The sequence below is a fragment of the Psittacula echo genome, assembly GCF_963264785.1.
Source record: "Psittacula echo genome assembly, chromosome: Z".
In the NCBI taxonomy this organism is placed as follows: Eukaryota; Metazoa; Chordata; class Aves; order Psittaciformes; family Psittacidae; genus Psittacula; species Psittacula echo.
The window spans coordinates 103,011,122-103,029,968 of record NC_137742.1 but is presented as its reverse complement, the minus strand read 5'-3'; the positions used below and the strand labels follow the sequence as shown (position 1 = coordinate 103,029,968).

Sequence of the window (18,847 nt, the reverse complement as noted above, 5' to 3'; positions counted from 1 at the left end):
CACCTACCGGGTGTTCTTAAGAGCAGCATTCCCTGCCTCCCTCAGCATGGCTCCAGCAGGCTGCCTGGATCACGGATCGCTTTCACCGGTCCAGTTATGGGAGCAGCAAACTGACTCCGTCCTCTCCGGATCCGCGTCTGCTGCCCAGCTGAAACCCAAAGGGATATACGCAGCCAGGGTGCACTTTGGGATGAGGAGGCTGGGTGAAAATGTGGTCTAAAAGCGACAGGAAGAAGGAGAATAGATCGATCAAGACTCCAGCGGATACTTGGGCTCAGTGAGGTCGCTGCCCGATGTGGGAGGACTGGTTGCAGGGTGATTGGTGAAGCAAAAGAGGAGTTTGCAGTGCAGGAGTGTGATGTGTGGAGATGTTTAACTCAAGATGGGAATAGCAGAGACTGGGATGGATGGCAAGGAAGCAGCTTGCCCAGCCTGGTCAGCCCAGCTCCTACCGGATACAGTGGGCGACCGAGCTCCGCTCCAGGAGCTGAATTAAAACACAATGGAGAAGCAGAGCTCACAAATGCACGCTGAGCACATTTCCCCTTGAGGCCAGTTTCCAAGCTGCAGTCAACCGCAAGTCCACCCCATTAACAGCCTCCTCCATTAGCATTCACGTGCTCTTCCCTATCAGCAATGCCCTCCACCGAGGAGCATCTCGAGACGTTTTACAAATAGCAGCAGCACTGGAGTGCAGTGATTAGGCCTCGAGCCAGGGAGCAGGCATACCTGGGATTACTTCCTGCATCTGTCACTGTCACCTCTCCTCCACTTCAGTGAGGAATTCTTGGGGGCAGGGGGCTGTCTCACAGGGTACCTCACAGTGCTGGAGATGGGCTGTGCACATCTGTCTGCTCCCTGCTCCAGCTGTGCTGGGTGAAGAGGTGGTGGCTCCTTCATCCTGCTCGTCTGCTTCCCACACCCACATAGAATCATAGAATGGTTTGGGTTGGAAAAGACCTTAATATCATCCAGTTCCATCCTCCCATGAGCTCTAATGAGCTGGAGGAGGTTAAGTGGTAGGTCTTTGCTTGTTTCACACTGACATAGACTAGGGAACATCCTGTGAACAGCTCAGCTGGCAGATGGTAGGGACAAGAGAGAAAAACCCCAGCAGAACACTGCTTCACTTCCTGAATGCAGGAAAACCCCCCTAAAATCCTCATACATGCGCACATCAATGAGCTCAGAGAGAAAATTATACCAGTGCATTCCCTGGGAACAGGTACCTTGCTTGCGATCACCCCTGAGAACAGCGGAGCAGACACCCCTCGGCTCTTGCCACCCATCTGCTCTTCCCACTTAGGATGCTGCACAAGCCAGAAGGAGCAGAAACCACTTCCCCCGTGCATCTAGCCCTAGCTCTCCAAACAATTTTAGGATGGTCTCACTTCTTGGTGAAAACAACCCCTACAGCTCCTCCCAAACTCTCTACTCTCTTCTGTGTTTTTCAAGCTGGATGGGTACATGGAGTTTCTGCCACTGTTGGAAGTGCCACGGGTTACCTGTGGCTTGCTGGGTCTCAGGTCATTCTGGTCCTCGATTTCAAACAGAATGGATGTTTGAGCAATGTAAACTCAAGGCTCTTTGTTCTCCCCCTCGTGACTAAAGGATTCAAGGCAAGCACTCACGTGTGTCCAGCAAAGAGTAGTGTCCCCTCCCACTTGAACCCAAGCACTTTGAACTGGTATTTTGAGGTACTTGTGGGGTCTCTTTATCACTGTTTTGAAATATTAGGGTTGAGAGTGGAAAGAAAAGAATCCCACATTTTGCACTTCCAAGTGTTTAAAGTCCTATGGATGAGGTAAAATGCTGGGATTTAAATGTCTGGGCAGACAAATGCCAAATTTCAAAATCTTGGTGAATTAAGGGGAAAAAATAATTAATGCTTCATGTCATTAATTGCTAACAAAAGAGTAGGACACCCATTCCCTATGCTGTCTTCCCAGGTATCACAAGGGCTCCAGCAGTGGAGACACAGATGCCTGCCCCAAGATTTCTTCCCCCCTGAAGGTTTAAAGGGAGTTACCTTGAGCTCTGATGAATCCAATTGATTGGGCAGCCAGGAAACCAGCATTTGCTCCTGCAGGTAGGTTTGGTACATCAGCAGGAAAGGGGAACACAGCCTGCAGCTTCCTCATTCTTTCACAAGAGCCATGGTGGCTGTGGGCTGCCTGGCTTTATGAAACTGCTGCCTTTTGTCCTGCCTTCAATGCAAATAGGACAGGTGAGATAAGATCTGAGCATTGCAGAGCTTGTCCTTTTGCCTTAAAGCCAGCCTGGGCTTCTACTGGTGGCAAAACACTCAAAGGACCTCATTGAAAAGCAAACAGAAGATAAAGAAAGGGAAAAGACAAAGCACTAAAAACTGCTCCTCTTCCAGAAATGTGTCTCATTGTTAGTCACAGGGAGTGTTTCCATCAGGTTACAGAGTGATGATATACATTTTGGGGGAGAATGGCAAGATTTAAACTGTATTAGCATATATATGATCAAAGACAGAATATGACACGGAGTTACAAAGAAATACATTTCCTGTGGCTCAGGAGACATAACAGGTTATATAGCAGTGCTGACTGACAATCTCCCGTAACTAAGGTACTGCATCTCCCTAAGATAACATCTGCCTCTGGAACAATAGGTTAGATTTCAGGAGCTGTTTGTACAAAGTAAGCCAACAGTCCTCTGCCTGCAGAGCCGGATCCAAACATGCATTTCAGAGCATTCCTGTTCCCAGGGTATCTTTTCATACAGCCATGGATGTGCAGTGAAAACAGCCACTGGAATGTGTTTATCTCACTGTTTGTGAGCTAGATATATGTTCTTGTTCAACAGGTGAAAACATTTTCCCTTCCCACAAGCACATCTGACTTATGCTTAGGAAAAGCTGTTGACTAAGTGCCAATCCCTTTTGTTAACACACCTTAGGGAGACAAACCCAACTGTTCAACTCTTCCCTTCTTCTTGGATATGGACCTGTACCTCACATCTTACCTCCCAGTTTTGTGGAATCAGAACTGCAGGGAACACCACAGCAGGACCTAGATGGAAGCATCCTGATTCTATTCACTGCTTCAGAACAGGATTTTAGCCTTACACCTTACCTCTCACTGAGACCAAGAGTAAAACTTGTGCTTATTTAACTAGGAGCAGAAGTAGAATGAGAGGTTTTGACAATCCCACCCCTCACGTTTCAAAGCCAGAACACTAAGGAAAAGGCAGGAACTTGGAGAGAGGCGGATCATTTGGATCTTCCACTTTTGGGTAGGAAGAGAAAGAAACCCAGAGAAACTGATGCAGGTTGAGCTTATGTTTAACTCGTTTGACAAACAACGATGAAGAGTAAGGCAACAAGAACTGTGCCAGTCTGATATAAAGCTTCATTAAACCTTTTCGTATAAAACAAGCATTAATTAGAGAGACAGACAGAAGCTGAACAAGACTGTATCTAGGCTCCTTGATGCAATGTATTTAGATCACTCACCTTCAACTTCGAGGGACACAATTTGGACCTACTTAAATGGACAGCATATGAATCAGCTGAAAATGAGATCTGTTTATAAACCCCAACAAGACTGTATACAATTAATAAGGTATTTCACTCTACTTTTGTAGATTCAAACTGGTTCAGAACTCATTAGTTCACTTCCAGTCCTTTTTACACATCACTAGGTGAACACTTGGTTTTTATGCTGAGTTTAACATATTCAAGAAATATCTGTGGCCATATGCCCATGGAGAGCAGGAGTCACCGTAGCGTTTGGGAATGTTGCTTTAACACATTCTTGGTAGTAGCTGTGTCATGCTAAACCACTGCAGAACAGTTAACACATGAGCATGGTACGCTGTTCTCCGCAGTTTGCATTTTAGTGTGTCAAAAGAACTGTATTTCTAACCGTTACCCTCACATATCTGACCCTAAATTTTTCCATCTGAGCACAAGACTAATTTTCCTTAGAAGGTATTTTGATAAATCATTGAAAAGTAACCTCTCTACAGATTAGAAAAGCTTAGTCAAAACTCTGTATTATGAACAGTAGGGACAAGCAGTAGTAGTTTTGTTTTCGAAGGAATAGCAACATTCACTACAATTGGGAAGGCATCCGTAAGGACAGCAGTAACTGACAGTTTGCAGCTCTTCAAGGAATCTTGCAAAAAGGATTCAACAGCTTACGGACACATCACCCTGCAATGTGACATGCCACTGCTTTTCAATCAGGTTTCCACACAAGGTACTGAGTGTTATTCTATTTACATTTAAAAATAGCATTTTCTCTCTTCAGTACAGAGTGGGAATGCCTGTAAGTTAGTCAGTAGAAACTCTTCTAGCATAGGTGGAGGACAGCTTTGTTGATCTCTGGGTTTGTCCAGTCGTTCCGGATATCATCCAGATGATTATCAAAATCTACCAGTGTCTCGTAGGACTTGCTGTCCAAGAGAGATGCAGCGATTCTCTGGGCTTCGGTCCAATCTTCACAAAAATCACTAGGATGTAAAATAACCAGGAATAAATAGTAATCACCAGGAAAATCTCCACTTTGGAAATTAAGCCACACTCTCTGCAGTGCGGTCATGGTGGTCATTCTGCCTGGCTGCAGGAGCCAGTTCCGTCACTACAGCAAAAACAGCTTTAAAAATCACTGTCAGCTACACCCACCGCCCTTACAACGTCACTTAGCTACAATCAACGTTTTGCCCTTAACTGGGCAACCTGTTCTTCCTTACTACCCAAACACAAATAAACTCTGAAGTTTACTCACACATGCGGGTCCTTGCACCTCCACTTGTTCTCGTGAAGCTCATACACGTGAATGGCAGGCTCCACACACTCCATCGTAAACTTGGTGTTATCGACCTGTTGTGCACAGTAAAACACCACTTAGTTTCCTCCTCAAGATCTCAAGTAAAGAGATGAAATAAAACCCAGTCAGTTTTTACTAACAGGGCACCTTACACTAACCCATCCACTGTTCTGCCTTCAAATGAGCTGAATTTTACACTTAAACTGCCAACATCCTTAGTCACTGCAGCAAGGAGGCAAAGCATTCTGAGTCTCACAAGAGTTAAGCAAGAGTTTAAGTCACAGAAGGGGGTCTGAATTAATGAACACACTGTCTTCACTCTAGCCCTGCAAGCATAGAAAGCCTCTATTTCCTTTTAGATGGCAGCAAGGTAACCATAGTTTCTTTGTAGACATACTAAGAACTGCACTGGCTACAGGTCACTGCATCTCCTCCCCAGAGCATTTGGAGGGAAACAGAAAATTAGTTACTTCACTGTTAAAGGACCCAGAGACTAGTGTTTAAATGGCTAGTCCAACACCACAGTCATAACATTAACCATACAGAAAAAGGTGGGAGGGAATGAAATAATTTACCATTATGAGTGCTGTGTCATTAAAGCCCTCTGCAATTCTGGAGGCCACCTTTTCTGCAACCTGGTTTGGGCTGCAACAGAAGGTAAAAGTAACTGTGTTAGGTGAAGCAAGACATTTCAGCTGAAAACAGCAGGAAATATGCTTAAAGAGATGTGAAAATTACACTGTGTGCTTACAAACAGGAACCAGATATTAAGCTAATGCTACACTTGAGTGAAGTCAGAAAGCCAAGAAAGCCCCAGCTCCCCTCTTCAGCACATGATCTGGATCTCAGCTACACTTAGGCAATGGGGTTTGGAATGGCAAAATGCTCATTGAATCAATGTTTTGTGGCCCTCTACTTTCTCCCACCAGACCAAAGACTGCAGCCACCTTTGTCCAGGCAGGTATTTAAAAAAGAAACCAAGTTTGCTCCCCAGTCTGCATTTGAACCCACACGCTGCCCAGCTTCTCTACCAAAATCAGATAATCTTTTAAAGAAAAACCTTTATCCTGTTTCAAAGAATGTCAATCTCTATGTGGTGCCAGTTATCTTCAGAAATGAAATCAGAATTCAAAGAAAACCCCAACCAAGCCTGTGATATTCTTTCAAACCTCAAATAGAACAGACAAACTGTATCTTCTCCTTAAAAACGTCCCTAGCAGAATTATTTCCCATGTAAGGAAAGGATAAATAATGCTCTTATCCCTGTTAGATACCTTAGCAGTCACAAGGATTACTTAAATAACATACTTGAGACTGAAGGATATGCATTAACAACACAGCATAATACTTTAAACAAGCTGTTCATATTTATTTTAAATGAAAGTGTGATGTGCTCTCACTAGTCCTAAAACTGGATTTGTCTAATAGATAGAGGGGAAAATATTTGACACACATATCCAAAACTATTGTGCCTTCACAGAAAGGCCCCTTTATTGCTTATTGAGTAATCTGCATTAGCTACAAGGGAAAAAAAAAATGACTAATTGTGGGGAAAATGAGAGAAAAGAGATACTGCCGCGTGACTGACATCACCTTCCATTCTGAGAGCGTCGTGTCACCACGTAAGAAAATGCTTCAATAAAACTTGGAGACTTATTAGTTTAGCAAGAACTAGGTCACTTCGGAAAGACTTTCAAAGATACTTGGAGTCATTTGAGTCTACAAGATCTGTACTGAACAAGCAAACATGCCTGCAAATTTTGGCTATTTCCCTGACAACTGCAATTAAACTGGCTGGCAGTCATTCAAAGACTGGCCTTTTTTAGTATCCACTGAAGAGGAGTGGTTCTGGAAAGACTGGGGTTTCTGCACCTGAACAAAGGCCATACCCACCAAGCTCCACAAAGACAATGTGAAAGCAGATGACAGTTGTCAAAGTTAATCAACACGCTTGATTTATGTCGATGATTTTTGCTGGCAGAGTACAAAGTACAACATAAAAGAGCAAACAGAAGGAAATATTGCACCAACACACCTGGCATCTTTCACGCGTTCGTTTGCCTGGTAATATCCAGCTATCACGTAGCTATTCTCTTTGCACCAAGAGTCAATCTGAAAAAGTAATTGGAACAAGTAAGACCAGGAAAAATAAAGAAGAAAACCCCCACAGAACTAAGTAAATCTCATGTTTGCCCTGCAAATGGAATTGTAACTGAAGCATTATGGTATCTTTGCCAATTGCTTCTTTAAATATATACATATTTATATGTATTTATGTGTACATTCACACAGTTTGGCTAATTTAACTAGAACAGAGAAATCAAGCTGAACATTTAAGAGAATTGTGGAAAACATTAACCAAATGGAGCAAAAGAGCAAGAAGTTATCTCAGTCAAAGCCTGGCCTAAATTTTAATGACAGGACTATTAACTTCTGCAATGCTGCCTGGGAAAGGAGTCTTGGGTCTTACCAAACGCCCTTGGTGGGTGTTTCCTGTTACTGTTTATTCGGTAGACTCTAGAAAACATTCACCATGTGGATGTGTGACTGTACTGTCATTCAAAAAGAGATTGTTGATTTTATTTCTATGTAGTATTATGCAGTATAATAACGCAGTATTTCTAGGGTAAAATGTAACCTTTTTTACCTTCATTAGAAAACAAAGCTTGAAGTGAAAGGTGTGAAGCAGAAAAAGTTTGTCCCATTTACCATTTTTTCAACCCACTCCATTACGAAAAAGGCTTTTGCGATAAAATTGTTTTCCTTTGAGAGTTCCTCCTTATTTAACACCTGCATGTAAATGCTTAAATGTAAGCATTTCTTTGCACACAATTGATGTAATGTTTGATTTACACAAGAACAAAACTTTATGTTGTTTTGGGGCTTTATTAAGTGCAGGTTCAGCACGCACACGCTGCTGCTCTTTCTGGTTCACGCTGGATCTTAATTCTCCCTGCTGAGTCTGTCTTTCTTTAAAATACTTATATATATGATGTTTCTCCTTATAACTGAGGATATCAAGTCAGCATAATACAAAGCCCTGAAAGACAGAAGTGGAGAAAGCACCTAGAATTTTCCTTTGCAGTCCCTAGAGAGCATGCATCAAGAAAACCTCAACAGCTATATAAAAATGGAGTCCAAAAATAACTGATGCTGACCTGTCGCATCCTGTAAGTCAAATCAACCTCATTTTTAGCAGTAATTATAGTATTAGACTGCATAAACAAACAAAGCCATGTGAAATAATCCTGCCTCTACAAAGGGATGACATGGATTTACGTGATAGAAGAGGAGCTGTGTAGCCCTCCTATACCTGAAAGGCCAACTGTTGTTTCTATTACAAACCCATTTTGAGGGCTTAGGACTACGGTTTTAGTTGTTAGTGGCGTGAAAGCTTGGCGTTAAAGCCAGAAGCCCAGACTCTAAAATTAATAATAAAAAAGAGAAGTCAACCAATTTAAAAATTAAAAACCTTAGTTCTGAATCAATTTTTGTTGTGTACTGAAAAATGACTTAAAACAATGATAGAGAGCACGATTTTTAAGTTCTCTGTTCCCTGAGTGGTAATTAAAAACTGCCTCTGTTAAAAAAAACTAAGGAAAAACCCATCTTTTTGGAATTCAAGCCATTTCCACATGCACTTTCCAAACACTCTCTAACCACGGCCCTGCCAGCACATGTAGCCTCAGCAGCAATTACTCCCTGATATTTTTAGTCACGTCCAGCCCTGCCAAGGACAAGCCAGCGGGAGATAAACTGTATCTCACTTCCATACGGCATGTGTCAAAAGCAGCCTGCCCCTGGGTTTCCTGCAGCCACTAAAGTGTGTGTAGGAGGGCCTGGAGAGCCCAGGGAGGGGAAAGGCTGTAACCTACCACCCTCTGACCATAGGTCCAAGCACTGGGGAGCCGACCACGGGAAGTGCTGCTTGGTGTGGTACTGTTTGTGTTCTTTTTGAGAAGAATGTGGCTGCAAACCCACATCAATTAGCTGAGAAATTCAAAAGCACAAGAAAAAAAATCAACTCCCCAACCCCTCCATGTGAAACTTAATTCACTTTTTCTTTAATGACTCCGTTTTCAAAAGGGATTTCAAACTGATGAGCCAAAGTGCAAATTAAATGCACGCGCTTCTGCTCTCTTCTTCAGAGCTACAAACCTTCAGGTGCTGCTGCGTGTTTAACAACATCTAATTTTGTGGATTTCTTGTACCTAAGTGCTGCTCACAATTTTTAGGAGTTACCACGACAAGCCTATTTTCAGGCTAAATCTGGAGACTATTGTTCCCATTTAATGTTCTGAGATAATTCAGGTGAGATGAGGAGGTGCAACTCAAGGGGCTGGTTCTATAAAACCCTCACACAGACCACAGGCTTGACCAAGAATCAGCAGTAATTGAACTGAAGAGAGACGGATCACATCAAAACCTGCCAAAGCTGTAAAATCCTTTAGAAAAAGAAGTGCTTTGTTACAAACACTCAGTTTCAATGCTAATCTCACTGATTTATTCAGTAACCATGTGTTATGTGGTACAGAACACTCTCCTCTTCAACCTTACAACAATAAACCCCAAATCTCTTAGCTGCCGAGCCAGTATTTACTGACACCTTTGCCTCTGTTTAAACAAAGAATGGGAGCAAAAGGCCCCAGGCTCTTGTTGAGCAGAGAGTTTTAAAGCTGCCAAGTATCACAGGAGTCATCAAATGTGATTGCAAAGCCCTCTGCAAGTCCTAATTAATGTGGGAAATGCCAGGGGTTTCCCATCTTTGGCTTTTTGTATCAAACCCCAAGAGCAAATACATAAGCCACTGGCGTTTCTTTGGTTCCATAATGATCTGCTCACTGTAGATATGGTAAGATACTTTGGATATTACAAGAAAGAGGATTTATTTGCTAATAATCTGATCCTGGAACAAGATCCACACTAGAAAACTACACCAAAAGCCTAAAATTCATGAAAGTTCACTGCAACTAACCACGTAGAAAACATCCCAATTTAAAGACAAATCCTACACATACTTTATTATGCATGTTATTTTATACTTCACTAGCAACTTCCACTCATTCCCATAGGAAGAACAAATTACTGCTGTTTCAAAAGGTAAAGTCAAGCCTTGCCTACATTAAAACAATTCTAAACAGAATTATTACATTTTCCCAGGCTGTACCATGAGGAAAACCATAAGCAGGAAATGATTACATTCACAGTGTTACTCCTACACTGTTACACTGGTCTAAATGTGTTTAAGACTGACAAATATTGTGTGCTTCACAAGGGCACAGGCCAGGGCTTGGGCTCAGCTCCTGTTCCTACGCCTCTGGCTGCACATCATCATTTCCAGGCTTTGGAAAGATCTCAACATTCCCATGGCATCATTTCAACTAGAGAAAACTGGAATTTATTTATGAGCAAATATGTTTTCTCCATTAAGCTATCTATTAAACTGAGGGGAACATTCAGGACAAGAAGTCTAGAAGAATCAGAAATTAGTTATTTTTAAAGGTATGAGAAAGGGACAGATTTTCTCCTGATAAGAATGACAAGTCTCAAAACGGATAGAGAAGTCCAGAGCTCGAATCACACCCACATCTCACTTTATGCCTACAGCGAAGGTGCCAAAGCACTTCTTTGCCTCCAGATTTGCCCCAGTCCACGCCGACTCCCTATTACAATATATCCAAGCGTGCTTTGCTCCCCATTCCTTCTGGCTTGAGGACTCTCCCCAGATGCCTGGTGGAATGGAGCTGTGGCCCAGTGCAGGGTGGCTCCTGCTCTTCCTGAACAGGGAGCTGAGATGGGAAAGTGCTGATCCTGCATTTCTGACATCACTCTCATCTTGCTTGTATGATGTTGAGAGGGGAGAAACGGATTATCCCACAATGACTTACTGTAAGGCCCTTTCACAGCAGTGGGCAAGGTGCAGGATATAAACCAGGAGTGCTTGGCTGCCCCTAGCTACCCCATGGTTAATGGACTGACAGTGAGCTGGCAAGATACCAAACGAGATTTCACACCCAAACAAGACCTGCAGTATGAAGAGACATAATTCTTTCTTCCTAATTAGGCTAATGGCTTCCATAAATGGGGAAAGTACAACAAAATGAATTAAGAAATACATACTTATCATTGAATGGTTTGTGTTGGAAGGGTCCTTAAAGTTCATCCAGTTCCAAACCCTGCCATGGGGCAGGGACCCCTTCCACTGGAGCAGCTTGCTCCAAGCCCCTGTGTCCACCCTGGCCTTGAACACTGCCAGGGATGGGGCAGCCACAGCTTCTCTGGGCACCCTGTGCCAGCACCTCAGCACCCTCACAGGGAAGAGCTTCTGCCTAAGAGCTCATCTCAGTCTCCCCTCTGGCAGGTTAAAGCCATTCCCCTTGGCCTGTCCCTACAGGTCCTTGTCCCAAGCCCCTCTCCAGGTTTCCTGCAGCCCCTTTAGGCACTGGAGCTGCTCTAAGGTCTCCCCTTCAGGAGCCTTCTCTTCTCCAGGCTGACCCAGCCCAGCTCTCTCAGCCTGGCTCCAGAACAGAGCTGCTCCAATCCTCGCAGCATCTCCATGGCCTCCTCTGGACCCGCTCCAACAGCTCCACATCCCTCTTGTGCTGTTGCTCTAGAGCTGGATCAGAACTACAGATGGTGTCTCCCAAGAGTGCAGCAGAGGCGCAGAATCCCCTTCCTCGGCTGCTGCTCATGCTCTGGGGGTGCAGCCCAGCACACAGTTGGCTTTTTGGGCTGTAAGCGCACACTGCTGGCTTATGTTGAGCTTCTCATCAACCAATACCCTCAAGCCCTTCTCCCCAGGGCTGCTCACAACCCATTCTGCATCTGTATTTGCACTTGGATTGCCGTGACCCAGGTGTAGGACCTTGCAGTTTGTCTTATTGAACTTCATGAGGTTGGCATTGGCTCACCTCTCGAGCCTGTCCAGGCCCCTCTGGATGGCGTCCCTTCCCTCCAGTGTGCTGACTGCACCACGCAGCTTGGTGTTATTAAACTTGCTGAGGGTGTCCTCAATTCCACTGTCCATGACACTGACAACAAGAGCTACTCAGACACAAGAGATGCTTGTCTCTGTACTCAGAGTACCCTTTTCCAGTCAAGGAGTGCCCTTTTCCAACCAGCTGACACTGCTTCGAGATGCCTTAAAGGTAAACTGGGATATACTCTTTCTGCTGTAGAACAAGGTCATTCCCTCTGGGAGTTACTCAGGAATAATAACACCAATATAAACAGCAGCTTCCCTGCACTTAAAAAGAAATTAGACAAAACTAAAGGGTTCTGTATCTGCTATTTCCCCAGTGGATAGGCTTCCGGTATTCCCCACTTCAGGAAGACTCTGCTCCGCTCCCTGTACCAGAGCCACTCCAGGCCCCTCAGCACCAGCCCCTCCTCATCCCAAGCTCAGCCAGGCCGTGGCGGCCATCCCTCCCCTGTCCACCATCCCACAGCCGCCAAGTCTGGCCCCTTACCAGCGTGAGCGCCACCTCCAGCATGGGCGCCAGCGCCAAGGTGCCGTGGAAGAGCGGGATGCAATCCACGAAGAGCGAGGGGGGCCCGGCCTGGTCTCGGCGCGGCGCTCCCGAGGGCCGCTCTGCCACCAGCAGCCCGTTCACGGCGCAGTGCGGGTACTTGGCGCTGTGCAGCACCATCTTACAGTAGGCCTGCGTGGTCAACTTCATCCTGCCGTGACACCGGCCCCGGTACCGTCACCGGCCCCGCCGCCTCCCTTCAGGCCGCTAGCCTGCCGCAAAGCGTCGCCAAACACCGCCAAGCACCGTCGTAAAAGCGAGGAAGACAGTCCGCCGGTATCCCATCAGCCCCTCGGAAGGGGCCGCTCCTCCCGGTGTGCACCGCGCTTCCGGTCGGGGGCTCTTCCGTCGCAGCGCGGCGTAGAGGACGGTGTCAGGTCGTCGGGCCGCGGCGGGCACCGGGACCAAGGGCGGGGGGCACCGGGACCAAGGGGGGACCCCGGGCACAGCGGGGATCCCCCGCGCCTCCCCCTCGCTCCAGGGGCTGGGGTCATGGTGGGATGGAGGGTATGGGAGGAGCGCTGCTCGCTGCGGTCTCCGCACCCCCTTGAAGGCCCCTCAGCGCGGCCCCGAGTCGGTGCGGCGGCATGTCGCCGCTGTCGCGTTGTGTCGGGCGTCATCGTGATAGCGTTGGGGGTGAGGCCCGCCCAAGGTCAGGCGGCGGGCTCCGCGCTAGGCTCGCAGCGGGGTTTGGGGGGTGTTTGGTGAGGTTGTGGGGGTGGTAGAACCGTGTCCTGCAGCGCCGGTGCCCGTCTGCGGCATACACCGTTAGCGGGGCGTGTGTCCTTGTCCCGGGCGCGCCAGCGTTGGGCGCTGCCGAGGCGTTTAGTGAATGCGGGATGCGTTTAATGGATGCGGGATGCGGTTAGATTCTCGCTTCGAGCTCCTGGGTTGTGCTAAGTAACGATTTGTTACCGAGTGAAAGCGTTTAGAGAGGCCGACTTAAGGGAATGCCTTTGAGCTCAAGTACGGGGGGCTGGCCCTGGAACAGGGAGAGGAAGGTTTCATCCAGCCACTTTGGTGAGGGAATGACCCTGAAAACCGAGTGCTGGAAGGACAGGAAGCCTCTAGTCTGGCTTTTTTATAGACTCAAGGAAAACGGTGTTATGTCACCTTTGTGCATTTTATGTCTTTGCCTCACCTTGACTTACCTACTGCTGCTTTGTGCTGACAGGATGTTGGCTTCCAGAGCATTCAGCCTCATTGGGAAGAGAGCCATTTCCACCTCCATCTGCCTGAGAGCTCATGGACATGGTAGGTGGTATTTTATAAATACCAAATACTGCATTGGTATTTTAGTGAGGGTTATGGGAGGAGCATGTTAGAGGAAGAACACAAAAAGCTGCTGCTTGTTGTTTAGGTAAGAGGAGGGCTGGGATACAGGAGGAATGGTGGGGCTGGTGGCGGGAGAGCCGAGCAGGCTATGCCAGCAGATGGCATTGTAGAGGCGCAGGCAGGGCCGAGGGCTAGGCAGAAACCAGGATGGAAAACAGAAACAGGCTGAGAAACTGGGCTGGTTCAGCCTGGAGAAGGCTTTGGGGAGATGTTAGAGCAGCAACCAGTGCCTGAAGGGGAAAATCAGGAGAGTGTCTTGGGAGAAGGGATGTAGGAACAGGCCAAGGGGAATGGCTTTAACCTGCCCGAGGGGAGACTGAGATGAGCTCTTAGGCAGAAGCTCTTCCCTGTGAGGGTGCTGAGGCGCTGGCCCAGGGTGCCCAGAGAAGCTGTGGCTGCCCCATCCCTGGCAGTGTTCAAGGCTAGGTTGGACACAGGGGCTTGGAGCAAGCTGCTCCAGTGGAAGGTGTTCCTGCCCTGGCAGGGAGTTTGTTGTGATTTAAGCCCAGCTGGTAACTCACAACCACACAGCTGCTCGCTCCCTCCCTTCTTCCTCCCCTCACTCCTGGAGGGATGGGGAGGAGAACTGAAAGAGTGTAACTCCCACAGGCTGAGATAAGGACAGTCCAGTAACTAAGGTATAACACAAACCCACTACTGCTACCACCAGTAATAATAATGATAAAGGTAATAACAAGGGGAGAGAATATAAAACTGAAAGGGGAAAAGGAAAACAAACACAAGTGATGCACAACACAATTGCTCACTACCTGCTGATCGATACCCAGCCTGACCCGAGCAGTCATCTGGGCCTCCCAGGTAACTCCCTCCAGTTTCCATACTGGGCATGACATGCTGTGGTATGGAATACCCCTTTGGCTGCTTTGGGTCAGATGTCCTGACTCTGCTTCCTCCCACCTTCTTGTGCCCCTCTTCACTGGCAGAGCATGAGAATGAAAAGTCCTTGATTGGAGTAAGCATTACGTAGCAACAACTGAAACATCGGTGTTATCAGTGTTGTTCTCAGGCTAAAGCCAAAACACATCACTGCACCACTACTAAGAAGGAGAAAAATGACTGCTACTGCTGAACCCAGGACAGGGTTGGAACTGGATGAGCTTTAATGTCCCTTACAACCCAAACAAGTCTGTGATTCTATGATTAATAAAGTGATTTAGGGTGAAGGGGGTCTACAAGGATGCTGGGGAGGGACTATATTCATCAGGGACTGTAGTGACAGGACAAGGGGTAACGGGTTCAAACTTAAACAGGGGAAGTTTAGATTGGATCTAAGGAAGAAATTCTTTACTGTGAGGGTGGTGAGGCACTGGAATGGGTTGCCCAGGGAGGTTATGAATGCTCCATCCTTGGCGGTGTTCAAGGCCAGGTTGGATGAGGCCTTGGGTGGCATGGTTTAGTGTGGGGTGTCCCTGCCCATGGCAGGGGGGTTGGAACTAGATGATCTTAAGGTCCTTTCCAACCCTAACTATTCTATGATTACCTTTTATATATATCCCCCTTCTGCTTTATTCTTTCACTCTTAAAGTAGCACCCATTTTAAATGCTTCACCTGGAAGTCTTCTCCCTCCTGGATTCTTTAACTGACATGACTTTTTTGACTGAGCTGTTGGGGGTTTTTTTGTGTTGTAACCAGTAGGAGATGCTTGTGCAGGAGTCAGAAACTGTCTTTTCTGTTCCCCTGTGCAGCTGGTGTTGTCAAAGCGGATGATTTCAGCCTCCCAGCCTATGTTGACCGCCGTGATGTTCCCCTGCCTGAAGTGGCCTTTGTGAGGGATCTCTCTGCTCAGCAGCAGGCTCTGAAAGAGAAGGAGAAGGCATCTTGGACTGCTCTGTCTGCTGATGAGAAAGTTGAACGTGAGTAGTGGGGGCTTTAAGTCACCTTACACGTACCAACAGAGTGATCTAACCTGTTGTGTGTTAATTATTGACACCTGGTAGTGCAGCCACTAATCCCTGTGCCTCCAGATGGCTCTGCCATCAGGAGCTTTGTTAATTCCAATGCAGCTGCTTGTGCTTACACATGCAGAAGTCAGTGCTTGGTGTTCCTGGGATCCTTGGTGCTGTTTCAAAGTCAGACATTCCTGCTGTGGTGTCTGTTACGTACCTGAGGTCAAGTCCAGCAATTTCTTCTTTTTCTAGAAAATAGTACTTATTTATTGATTCCTGTCTACTTTCAACAAGCCAAATCTCCTCATTACAACAGTATGCAGTAGTTAGTCCAGCTGAGTAAAAATGAGCCCTGGGCGTTGGAATGTTAATGACCACTGACCTCAGCATTGCCAAATTTTGGCTGATTAAAGTGCCAGGCAGGTGTTTTGACTTGCAAATAAAACTGAATTGTCTTTTCAAACTAACAGTCATGGTATGCCAGTGAGAGCCCACTCTGAGAACATGCTGTGTCTGCCCCTGTCAAAAGTGGAAGGCTTAAAACTCCTTTGAGAATGGCTCTAATATGCATAAGCCCTCTCCAGGTGTGATGTTCTAAATGTCAAATTCAGTTGGACCTTGGTGACAAAGGAGAGAGAAACCTTCTGAGATACAAGTGCTTCTGTTCAAGTGATTTGTGCTCAGAAAGTTTCGTTGCAGTAACTGCTGGGAGTTGGAGGGGAGGAAGAAGAGCTCTGTTTCTCCTCCTTTTTTGGACTGATAATGCAGCTTTACAATAATCTCTAAAATAGAGATAAACATCATCCTGCTGGGGGATGAGTCATATGGTGATGGTGAAACAACTCATTTACCATGGCACGAGGGCCTTGGTCTTGGCGCAGAAGAGTCCAGCCAGTTCAGATGCTCTCTAACATCACTTTTGGTTGGCTTTAAGCTTTGGTAACCTCCTTCTGGAGCGTGGCATGTGGCCCCCAAGTCACAGCAAAAGGGAAAGGAATAGTTTGATGCTTTTAATTTGTATTTTTTTGCAGTGTATCGTATCAAATTTAATGAGACCTATGCAGAAATGAAGAAAGGAACAAACGAATGGAAGACTGTTGTTGGTGGAGTGCTGTTCTTTCTTGGTTTAACTGGTTTGATCCTCATTTGGCAGAAACATTTTAGTAAGTAAACATCATACATTGTTAACTCTTAAATGAAGAGCAAGATCAGTTGATACCTGATGGGGAAAACAGTGATGGGAAACGGGAGATTTGCTGTGAGCCACTCCAGGGAGTCTGTGTTGTATCCATCAGCTGTGCTGGTGCCTTCCTGGCACTTGCTGTTTGTTAGTCTCTGAAAACTCAGTTCTGGAGCTTCTTCGCGGAGGTCAGCAGGGGTGTAGTGAGAGTGAGTATTCAAGAAACTCACTCACTGAAAGGTGAAGGTGGTGGAGAGAGCTTTGGTGGGAGGAAAAGAAAGCGAGGGGAAAGAGCGGTGATACCACTGATCCCAGGGCTTCGCCTCTCTGAAACCTGCTGTTGCAAAACCTTCTTGCTGCCTTGGTAGTAAACATTTGGGTTTCTGCCATGTTTGGCTTCATTCCCAGCCAACGTTGCTCCCCCAGGGGAGCCTTCCAGCTGCCGCAAGGCAGAGCGTGCAGTTAAATGAGCTGTTCTGTGTCCTGAGGCTTCGTCTACTTGCAGTGAAAGTAGAGGGTTGTTGTCTTGGTACAAGCCTTTAGAGGTGAACGGAAACGGCTAGGGAATCGATGTGGGAATCCGGCCTGAGCTGAGTGCTGCAGGACTAGGATGTAGGGAATGCAGGTTTGAAGAGATGATGGTGTGTGGGTGATTGGCACCTATGGCTTTGGGGGGGAAGAAGCTTTTCATGAGTGAAACTTCAGTTGCCAGCCTCATATCGTGATGTGATTCCACCTGCCTTTGAATTGCAGTGTATGGCCCTATTCCGCACACCTTCTCCGAAGAGTGGGTGTCGGCGCAGACGAAGAGGATGTTGGACATGCGGATTAATCCCGTGGAAGGCATCTCTTCCCAGTGGGATTTTGAGAAGAACGAATGGAAGAAATAAAGCAACTCAGTACAGCCTGTACTGCTTGAATATGAAATGATTCCATCACCTGTGTGTGACATCGTTGTTGTGTACTGGAACAACCTCTCCACCTACATAGAGGCTAATAAATGTCTGGTTAACTTGAAGGTGTCCTTTTATTGGTGTATGGATGTGTGTGGTGTGATGGGAATCTGAGGGGCAGAGCTTTCCTGGATAATCTCGATATCATAGATGGTGTGTGTTCAAGGGAATGTCTCTGGGGCACAGCCAGCCGCCCTGCTGTGCAGAGGTCAGAGCTACATGTAAGGTAAGCAGATCCCAGCCTTTGCATCCCATAACCACTCCAAAAATAGCATGTCAGTGCTCCAAAAGGCCAAGTTGAAGGGAGCAGGGTGTGTGGTGGAGAGCAGCTCTGCTCTGTCTATCTGTCTGTCCTTGTGAAGGGAATGCGAGGAAGAGGGGGAATTGCTACATCTAGTTCAGGCAAGAATAGGTTTAGATGAAACCCCACACCTTGCCTTGTGTGTGAGGTGATGGTGCTTGAAGGGGATTGCTGCAGAGTGGGAAGGGAAAAAAATCACTGTGTTTAGTGGGAGCATGTGGAATTTTATTAAACACAGTGGGCTAGACATGCTCTGGTTCATAGCTTAATGTTTCCAGGGCCTGAGCTAAGAAAGGTGGTGCCCTTGCTTTGCTGTGTCTGTAGCTGCTGACTTTCTCCCTTTGGCTAGTCTTTCTGCAGGCAAAAATCTGCCTTCAGCTTAAAAACACCCCTCTGAAGACTAAAACAAGCTTCAACTTCAGTTTGCTCTCTTCCTGCATTGGGTTTAAATCCGTATGCATGTTTAGCAGCGGAGGTGGAAACCCTGGGGTGGCCGCAGCCACATGTGCTGGGGCTGGCCAGCATTTCCCTTCCAGAGAGATGGAGGTTTTTAAGATGTGATGACCTGATGGGAATTAAGCCATGAGCTCCCCTTCCTACATATAAAACATCCCTTAGGTGAAGTGCTTATTTCTGGGATGCTGAGGAGGATGTAACAAGGATGACACAACCCCAGCCTGGTGATGGCCGCGAGGTTTTTGCTCCACTTGTGGTTTGCTTTCCTCTGCTTTTCATATATCTGGTGCCTCTGGCAGGCTGCTGGCGCTGAGCTGGGAAGGGGCCAGCAGGCTGCTAGGCAGATCTGCTTTGGAAATGGATGTTCTGAAGCATGTGCTGGA

General features: G+C 46.6%; 2 protein-coding genes across 4 annotated transcripts; one reads left to right on the top strand and one right to left on the bottom strand.

Moving 5' to 3' along the window:
- Positions 1-2,556: 2,556 nt before the first annotated feature.
- On the bottom strand, positions 2,557-12,481 carry EMC8 (ER membrane protein complex subunit 8; the record flags this gene model as incomplete). The annotated part of the gene is made up of 5 exons (XM_080638235.1): positions 2,557-4,485; positions 4,761-4,855; positions 5,378-5,447; positions 6,838-6,914; positions 12,272-12,481. 5 exons carry the CDS (start codon positions 12,479-12,481, stop codon positions 4,326-4,328), a joined length of 612 nt encoding a protein of 203 aa, XP_080494361.1. The 3' UTR covers positions 2,557-4,325.
- Positions 12,482-12,597: 116 nt separating this feature from the next.
- COX4I1 (cytochrome c oxidase subunit 4I1) lies at positions 12,598-17,772 on the top strand. Of its 3 annotated transcripts, none has more exons than XM_080638238.1 (5): positions 12,598-12,708; positions 13,506-13,585; positions 15,374-15,541; positions 16,606-16,737; positions 17,508-17,772. In XM_080638238.1, exons 2-5 carry the CDS (start codon positions 13,507-13,509, stop codon positions 17,642-17,644), a joined length of 516 nt encoding a protein of 171 aa, XP_080494364.1. In that variant the 5' UTR covers positions 12,598-12,708; position 13,506; the 3' UTR covers positions 17,645-17,772. The 3 variants fall into 3 exon arrangements, with proteins under 3 accessions (XP_080494364.1, XP_080494363.1, XP_080494362.1); XM_080638237.1 differs by lacking the exon at positions 12,598-12,708 and adding an exon at positions 12,710-12,838; XM_080638236.1 differs by lacking the exon at positions 12,598-12,708 and adding an exon at positions 12,943-12,983.
- The last annotated feature ends 1,075 nt before the right edge of the window (positions 17,773-18,847 follow it).

Bases quoted from the DNA above. Each gene is read 5' to 3' on its own strand.
- COX4I1 (XM_080638238.1), top strand. From the start codon at position 13,507: ATGTTGGCTTCCAGAGCATTCAGCCTCATTGGGAAGAGAGCCATTTCC. The intron at 13,586-15,373 runs GTAGGTGGTATT...TCCCCTGTGCAG, and splicing joins CCTGAGAGCTCATGGACATG to CTGGTGTTGTCAAAGCGGAT. The intron at 15,542-16,605 runs GTGAGTAGTGGG...ATTTTTTTGCAG, and splicing joins TGCTGATGAGAAAGTTGAAC to TGTATCGTATCAAATTTAAT.